This window comes from Hordeum vulgare, chromosome 3H, assembly GCF_904849725.1.
Source record: "Hordeum vulgare subsp. vulgare chromosome 3H, MorexV3_pseudomolecules_assembly, whole genome shotgun sequence".
In the NCBI taxonomy this organism is placed as follows: domain Eukaryota; kingdom Viridiplantae; phylum Streptophyta; class Magnoliopsida; order Poales; family Poaceae; genus Hordeum; species Hordeum vulgare.
The window spans coordinates 45,053,932-45,063,176 of NC_058520.1; the positions used below are offsets into that span (position 1 = coordinate 45,053,932).

The 9,245-nt window shown below is 44.5% G+C and overlaps 1 protein-coding gene across 1 annotated transcript; it reads left to right on the plus strand.

Moving 5' to 3' along the window:
- The first annotated feature begins 6,300 nt into the window (after positions 1 to 6,300).
- LOC123442898 (transcription factor MYBS3-like) lies at positions 6,301 to 8,292 on the plus strand. The gene is made up of 3 exons (XM_045119078.1): positions 6,301 to 6,880; positions 7,330 to 7,526; positions 7,624 to 8,292. The coding sequence occupies exons 1-3, from the start codon at positions 6,538 to 6,540 to the stop codon at positions 7,999 to 8,001; spliced, it is 918 nt and encodes a 305-aa protein (XP_044975013.1). The 5' UTR covers positions 6,301 to 6,537; the 3' UTR covers positions 8,002 to 8,292.
- The last annotated feature ends 953 nt before the right edge of the window (positions 8,293 to 9,245 follow it).

The window sequence follows — 9,245 nt, forward strand, 5'->3', positions numbered from 1 at the left end:
GTGCAGGATAGACATGCATTGGCGAGAACTAATTTTTCTGCAGGTCGCACTTCCTCATGGATGCCACGAACCACATCTACTTCCACACGTCCTTCTACATCAGCACCGACTACTTCAGCCGCCAATTCCACCAGAGATACCAGGAAACAGGCCCCTGCCACAACCTTCGCCAATAGCACACCTTCTGGGCCTGCACACAACACTTCTTCATCCATGGCATCCACAGGGCAAACACATGAGGCTATTTGTCGTCGTTGCAAAGGTGGAGTTCATTATGCGAGAGAGTGCCCATCCAAGCGCGTGATTATTATTACTGAGGATGGTGGATATGACTCCGCTAGTGATTATGACGAGGAGACTCTAGCTCTTATTGCAAGTGAAGAACGGGGTGTAGATGATACTAAACAAGAGACATAATACATGGTTGCTGACTACCTTGACAGGTATGAAAGCTTAGTTGCTCAACGTGTTTTAGGTGTGCAGGTAACACAGGCTGAGCAAAATCAGAGGCACAACTTGTTCATACTAAGGGAGTGGTAAAGGAACGTTTTGTTCGTGTAATCATCGATGGAGGGAGTTGCAACAACTTAGCTAGCATGGAGATGGTGGAGAAGTTGTCTCTCACCACCAGACCACATTCTCATCCTTATTATATCCAGTGGTTCAACAACAGTGGCAAGGTTAAGGTAACACGTACTGTTCGTGTGCATTATAGCATTGCTACATATTCTGATTTTGTTGATTGTGATGTGGTACCCATACAAGCATGCTCCATTTTACTTCGTAGACCATGGCAATTTGATAAAAATTCTATACACCATGCTAGAAAAAATCAGTATACTCTTGTTCATAAGGATCAAAATATAACTTTGCTTCCTATGTCTCCTGAACATATTATGAAAGATGACATTGCTAGAGCTAGTAAAGCAAAACAAGAACTACATAAGAGTGAAAATCAGATTGTAGCAAAGGAATTTTGAGCAACACAATAAGCCTACTAAATCATCATCTAGTGTTGTCTCTGAAATAAAACTGAAGAGTGGTTGTTTACTTGCCAATAAATCTGATATTACTGATTTGGATATTACTACATCTGTTTGCTATGCTTTCGTATGCAAAGAGGTATTATTTTCATTCGAGGACATGCCACCCTCTTTGCCTCCTGTTGTCATTAACATTTTGCAGGAGTTCGCTGACGTCTTTCCACAAGACGTGCCACCGGGATTACCACCTATTAGAGGGATTGAGCATCAAATTGACTTAATTCCCGGTGCATCGCTACCCAACCATGCACCATACCATACCAATCCAGAGGAGACGAAGGAGATTATGCGTCAAGTACAAGAGCTGCTCGACAAAGGTTATATACGTGAATCTCTTAGTCCTTGTGTTGTTCCTATTATTCTAGTGCCGAAAAAGGATGGTACATCGTGTATGTGTGTTGATTGTAGAGGCATTAATAATATTACTATTCATTATCGTCATCCTATTCCTAGGCTAGATGATATGCTTGATGAATTAAGTGGCTCTATAATTTTCTCCAAAGTTGATTTGCGTAGTGGATACCATCAAATTCGCGTGAAATTGGGAGATGAATGGAAAACGACATTTAAAATTAAGTTTTGCTAATATGAGTGATTAGTTATGCCTTTTGGATTGACTAATGCACCTAGCACTTTTATGAGATTAATGAATGAGGTTTTACGTGCTTTCATTGGACGATTTGTGGTAGTCTACTTTGATGATATACTGATTTATAGTAGATCTTTGGAGGAACACTTGGATCATTTGCGTGCTGTTTTTTACTGTTCTACGTGATGCACGTCTGTTTGGTAACCTTGGGAAGTGCACCTTTTGCATAGACCGATTGTCTTTTCTTGGCTATGTTTTTACTCCACAGGGAATTGAAGTTGATAAAGCCAAGATTGAAGCTATTGAGAGTTGGCCGCAGCCCAAAACGGTCACACAAGTGAGGAGTTTCCTTGGACTCGTCGGGTTTTATAAGCGTTTTGTGAGAGATTTCGGCACCATTGTTGCACCTCTCAATGAGCTTACAAAGAAGGATGTGCCTTATTCTTGGGGTGTCGCACAGGAAGAAGCCTTCACGGTTTTGAAAGATAAGTTAACACATGCTCCTTTACTCCAACTTCTTGATTTTAATAAGACTTTTGAGCTTGAATGTGATGCTAGTGGAATTGAATTAGGAGGTGTGTTATTACAAGATGGTAAACCTGTTGCATACTTTTCTGAAAAATTAAGTGGGCCTAATCTGAATTATTCTACTTATGATAAGGAATTATATGCTCTTGTTCGGACTTTGGAAACATGGCAACATTATTTATGGCCCAAAGATTTTTTCATACATTTTGATCATGAATCTTTGAAACATATTAAAAGTCAAACAAAACTGAACCGTAGACATGCTAAATGGGTTGAATTCATTGAGACTTTCCCGTACGTCATTAAACACAAGAAGGGTAAATAAAATGTTATTGTTGATGCTTTGTCTCGTCGTTATACTATGCTTTCACAACTTGACTTTAAAATATTTGGTTTGGAGACTATAAAAGATCAATATGTGCATGATGCTGATTTCAAAGATGTGTTGGAGAATTGTAAAGAAGGGAGAACATGGAACAAGTTCATCATTAATAATTGATTTGTGTTTCGTGCTAACAAGCTATGCATTCCAGCTAGCTCCGTTCGTCTTTTATTGTTACAGGAGGCGCATGGAGGAGGATTGATGGGATACTTTGGCGTAAAGAAGACAAAGGACGTACTTGCTACACATTTCTTTTGGCCAAAGATGCGACGGGATGTTGAGAGTTTTGTTTCTCCCTGCACGACATGTCAAAAAGCTAAGTCACGACTCAATCCTCATGGTCTATATATGCCTTTGCATGTAGCTAGTGTTCCTTGGGAGGATGTATCTATGGACTTTGTTTTAGGTTTGCCTCGAACAAAGAAGGGGAGGGATAGCATATTTGTTGTCGTGGACATATTTTCAAAAATGGCACACTTTATACCATGTCATAAAAGTGATGATGCTGCTAATGTGGCTGATTTGTTCTTTCGTGAAATTATTCGCTTGCATGGTGTGCCAAATACGATTGTTTCAGATCGTGATGCTAAATTTCTTAGCCACTTTTGACGATGTTTATGGACTAAGTTGGGGGCAAAATTGCTTTTTAGTACTACATGTCACCCCAAACTGATGGACAAACTGAAGTAGTCAATAGATCTTTGTCTATTATGGTTAGGGCTGTTTTGAAGAACAATCTAAAATTGTGGGAAGAATGCTTGCCTCATATTGAATTTTCTTATAATCGTTCGCTGCATTCTACTACAAAGATGTGTCGTTTTGAAGTTGTGTATGGTTTCCTACCTCGTGCACCTATTGATTTGTTACCTCTTCCATCTTCGGAGAAGGTTAATTTTTATGCTAAAGAACGTGCTCATTTGATATTAAAGATGCATGAGTTAACTAAGAAAAACATTGAGCGCATGAATGCTAAATATAAACTTGCTGGAGATATAAGGGTAGAAAACATGTTGTCTTTGCACCTAGAGATCTTGTTTGGTTGCATTTGCGTAAGGATAGGTTTCCTGATTTACGCAAGTCAAAACTAATGCCGTGTGCTGATGGTCCTTTCAAAGTGTTAGAGAAAATAAATGATAATGCATATAGACTTGAGCTGCCTGCAGATTTTGGGGTTAGTCCCATTTATAACATTGCAGATTTGTAGCCATATTTGGGTGAGGAAGATGAGCTTCCATCGAGGATGACTTCAGTTCAAGAAGGGGAGGATGATGAGGACATCAACACAATTATTACACCCACAGCCCCAGCTACCATACATACTGGACCAGTTATTAGAACTCGTGCACGCCAATTGAATTACCAGATACTTTGTTTTTTGGGAATACTTTTAATGTTCATGAACATATGATGTTGCCTAAGTTAGATACTTTTGTTGTGCTCATGAACGAAGGACCTAGCATGGATAAGAAGGATATCCGTTGGAGCGGGATCAAGCATGAAGAAGAAGGTACACGCGCGGGAGAGAACAATGAAGCTTCCGCTGGTGATTTTCGCACTCTAAAGCCACCATAAGGAGAGCATGAAGGCTTTGGACGAAATATTCAAGACGCCACTTTATAAATTTCGTCCATAGGCTATTATAGGTGTTGCGCCACCTTATTTTTGGGCCAGGCACATGTAATTTTGAAATACCATAATATATGCTATTTTTAGAGTCCGTATGTGTGGGGAAACCGAGTTTAGGGCTGTTTTCGGACCTCTCCTCCAAGGGTCACGAAATTGCCTCTCTATTCCCTCATATATACAGCTCTTAGGGCACCGTTTAGACTTGGGTTTTGTTTAGATTACAAGTTTGCCATAGTTGCAACTTCCCGTTCTTCGTTTGTGTTCTACGACCAGACAAATGCGTCACAGAACCCCACCTTCATCAATAAAGTTTTCCTCTTATATTCGCAATATCTTGATTACAATCTTGGTTTCTTGCTTGTTCTTCGTTTGCGTGCAGGAAACAAACCTTCGTGGTCAGGTTGATCGTGCTCCGATGTGATCAATAACCTCTCGGAGTTGGTTTAGCGATTGCTAACGCGCGACGTCCTCACACGTTCGTAGTGGATCGTCAAAGTCTAGTCCACCAAAACGATACTCACGATCTCATTGAAAGACATGGACAACTTCGCCTCTCTCAGAAATTACTCAGCATACTATTGTTCCTTCTATGAACAGAGAAGGATATGCACAGAAATGTTCTTTACAATACTGTAGCAACACAACACCTCCGATAAGTTATTCTAGAGAAGTACTACTGCTTGTGCTATCAATAATTGAAATCGTCGTTGTCAGCAGGGCACTGTAGCATATTCATGATCGCGCTGAGGCATCGGGATATGCTTGTAGGCACACATGTAGCAAAGATATTTTCAACATGTAGGAGTATAGTATAGCAGAAGCCTTAGGACGCTAAGCAATCGCTGTTGTCAGTAAAATATGGGTGGACTAAATTGTCAAGTAAAACTAAGACTTGGTAATTGGTATGATCCATTTTGCATGCGTACACACTAGAGATAACTTAAGATTGTCAAAAACACTGGAGATAACTTAAACGCATGTGATTTGTTAATCTGAATGAGGCACCTACCTTCTTCAACTTTCTTTAACTCGCCCTGGTTTGGTGTGGATTAATTAGGCCAGGACAAACTTCATCTTATCTCCATATGTGTAGTCTTGAGGACCAAAGACTGGCCGGTTGTTGATTACTTGATCTACCAATGGATGGGAAGGCATATGGCCCATACAGAGTTCGTGGTAGGAAGCATAGAAAATGGATGCCATTGCCAAAACTCCAGTGAGAACACAGCACAAACCGAGGGAGTAGGAGTAGAACAAGCACTTGTCTGGCATTTTCTATCCCGGAACCAAAGATAAACTGGCTAGAAAATATTTTCCAATAGCTGTGTAAGGTACAGAATACTAGCACGTCTCACTTTTTTGTGGTTGTTATGGTGACGACCTTTTTGTCCAATCTTGGATCTTGGCACCTAACCTTGATAACAACTATGCTTGCTTGCATAGAAAGGCCTCTTCTGCTCCTCCTCCCTGTCACTCCTGTTATTAGCCAATGTCCTTTGGTCCTTGGGACAATGGAAGCTAAAAGAACTGCACCACAACCCTTGAGCAACCCCAACAACCTTGTGTCCTCAGCTTTGTTAATCACAACCCTATCTCCGTTGAATCTCCTATTTCGTTTTCTCATACTTAGTTGCGTGCACTAGAATACAAGATTCCAAGCCGCTCAGGACGTAGCAAAACAGTATCTTTCTCTCTTCTCGTTTACTGCAACTTGGAAATGCATCTGGGGGTGAAAGTGAAACTCTTTCATGTCATGTCCATCCATCCATTGATTTGTACGTAGTATGTATGAGCCAGCAAAACAGACTTTCTGTAGATATTTTCTGGCACTTCACATTGCTTGTGTGTGGCTTTCAGTACTGGTTATTAGTAGTACACCATTAGAGGGATTTTTTTTCCTAAAAGAGGCTAACACAAGACTTTTCCAATCGGTTAACCATGCCGGACTTAGAGAGGAGAGGAAAACACAGAGAGGCGATGGTATAGGATTCCTGATATGAGCCATACAGGAGCAACATATACGGCATGACGGCGACGGGGCGATGGCATTATTGGCATCCAGGGACTGGGCAGATTCCACCGGATTCCAGGTGCAGTTAAATATGCCAGCATTCCCAGCACTTGATTGAATTTGTCAATACCTTAAAGGGAGACGATGCGATGCCAATGCGTCGCCTTCATCGGCACAGGTGTGCGCTCCCCAGCAAATCACTAGTCCCCCGCCACACCTTTCTCCTCTATTAAGCCCCAGATGCTACGTCTCCCCCGCAGTCCACACCATCATCTTATCCCGGGGCCTGAGAGCCAGACGAATTATCTCCTTCTTCTCCAACCTTCTTGGTTTCCAACCTTGTGTGCCGTGGATCGGCATGGCGAGGAAATGCTCGAGCTGCGGCCACAATGGCCACAACTCGAGGACCTGCAGCGGCCACAGAGGCCTCGAGAGCGGCGGCGGCGGTGGCCTGAGGCTGTTCGGGGTGCAGCTGCAAGTGGGCGCTGCGCCTCTCAAGAAGAGCTTCAGTATGGAGTGCCTGTCGTCGTCGGCGTCGGCCTACTACGCGGCGGCCGCGGCCGTGGGTGTTGCCGCGTCCAACTCGTCGTCGTCCGTGTCCTCGTCGTCGTCGCTCGTCTCGGTGGAGGAGAGCCCGGAGAAGATGGGCCACGGGTACCTCTCGGACGGACTCATGGGCAGGGCTCAGGAGAGGAAGAAAGGTGAGTCCATCCTGCTATTTCTTCAACTGTTCCTTGGTTCGGCACACCACTGTGACACGCTTTCATTAACCATGCTTTGGATCTGGGCGATTATGATCTTTGATAATCATCATCATGATATCTATGTGTTCCGATTATGAAATAATCTGAAGATACTCTCTTTTTCAACTAAAAATCTGAAGATTCTAGTTGACGCATGAGTGTTTATTTGGATCCTCTTCTCCAATTGTGCCATCCGTTGCTGTCCATAAGTTTGTCTGCCAACTTGATGAGGGATAGCATGGCAGCTGACTTTGTTTGCATCCCTGCAGCTACTTAGTCATTTATTTCAGAACACTAAATATCATTTCTTTAGGTTGGTACTGGTAGAATTTAGTGCCATGTTTTTCATCTTACTAATAAGATGTCAGATTATGTTCATACTGAACTTGTAAGTGGATTGTGACCAGGGGTTCCATGGACTGAGGACGAGCACCGGAGGTTCCTGGCCGGCCTGGAGAAGCTCGGGAAAGGCGACTGGCGAGGCATCTCCCGGCACTTCGTCACCACGCGCACGCCGACGCAGGTGGCCAGCCACGCCCAAAAGTACTTCCTCCGGCAGGCCGGCCTCGCGCAGAAGAAGCGGCGCTCCAGCCTCTTCGACGTGGTACGTGACGTACTACCCTTCATCGTCGTCATCCTCGTTGCACTTGCACGTAGCAATAATATCAACAGCAACGAAACAGCTGACATGGTCTCTTCAGGTCGAGAAGAATGGCGACAGAGCAACCACCGAGCGTCGCCACAGGCTAAAACCCGACGCCACCAGCTCCGTGGACGCGATGGGGTTAACGTTCCCTGCTCTTTCCCTCGGCGCCAGCCGGCCGAGGCCGGACGCGGCGCTACCTCCGTGCCTGACTCTGATGCCGAGCTTCTCGTCGCCGTCGGTGAGCCGTGCGCCGAAGCTCCCTCCTTCCCTGGGCCTGGTGGCAAATGCGAATCCTCCTCCTCGGCAGGCACCTGACCTGGAGCTCAAGATCGCGTCGACGGCCGCCCGGAAGACCGATCAGCAGGCCGGTGCCGCCGCCGGTTCGTCGCCGTCGCCGAGGACGCCCTTTTTCGGAACCATCAGGGTCACCTAGAGCGAGCCAAAGACTACCGAGACGACGGCCAAAAAGAGATCTTGACGACGACGACGACGACGAACAACAAGAAGAAGAAAGAGCCTTTGTTAGTGGCGTGCTACGTACATTAGCAGCATGTATGCCAGCCTCAGTAATCGTGCGTGTGTTGCTGGCATGGCATTAACAAAATGCCATCACCGATCCATCCTGTATTATCACCATCATCGTCACTAAGACCCAACTTTACTGGCCTAATTTAGCCATGCAAATAAACAAGGAACGGGCTATCGATCGGCCACCTTATCATCACCATCTTTATGTTGACACAAAGGCGACGTACGAGCGGGTCTTGTCTCTAGCTAGCGCCCCTGCCCGGGGGAGAAGGTGAGGTATGAGCTCACAAAAATATTCACCTGTTAACTATGCTCGCGGTGGATCACTCACAACGACGCGTGGCCAATCACCGGCAAAGCTAAGGATCTTTGCAACAGTAAAAATACGATTGTGATGTTGATATGGTTCGGTAGCCCTGGTAGACTAAAACTTTTTTTTTTTTGACAAAGAAAATATATCATCATCGCAAAGATATCTGGTGGACTAAAACTTAAATCCGATGCTGCGCAATTCACCCACACCGGTCACGTCCGTGTCGTTGAAGATCTGGGGTGAGGAAGACGATCCTGATATGCACCAATGGTATGTGATGACTGGCGCCAGAGGTGACAGGTGGCGGCAGTGACTGAGCTCGTTGCTTAAGTTGGCACGACAAACCACGGTGGTTGGCGCTCGCGACATGCGTGCGTCGCTCTCCTGAGACGGATGGATGTTCCGGCGTTGCGTTGCACATGGATTCTTTTCTATTTCTATAATCCAAAGTTTCGATCTGCTATATCTTTGGCGGTCTTGTCAGGTGGTAGTACCAGCGGTAATTCGTTGCTTTTGGCGATGATGATTATGCCATTTACCTAACAAAAGATCGCGCCATTAGCAAGGCTGGGGATAATTAGAAAGGCCGGATGGGGATTATCTAGATTAGTGGAAGAGTAAAGGCAAAGGGAGGATGAGATGCGCCCCCTGCACATGAAGGGTTTTTTTTTTTTTGCGGGTACGCATGAAGGATTGTTGTTATGTTTTTTTAGAAGAGTACAATCAGATGTGCTTACATACGCAAGCATATACTCATCTATATGAACGCGCGCACACACACAACCTATCTCTATGAATACATTTGGAAGAGTGAGACAGCACATCATTTTGAGATT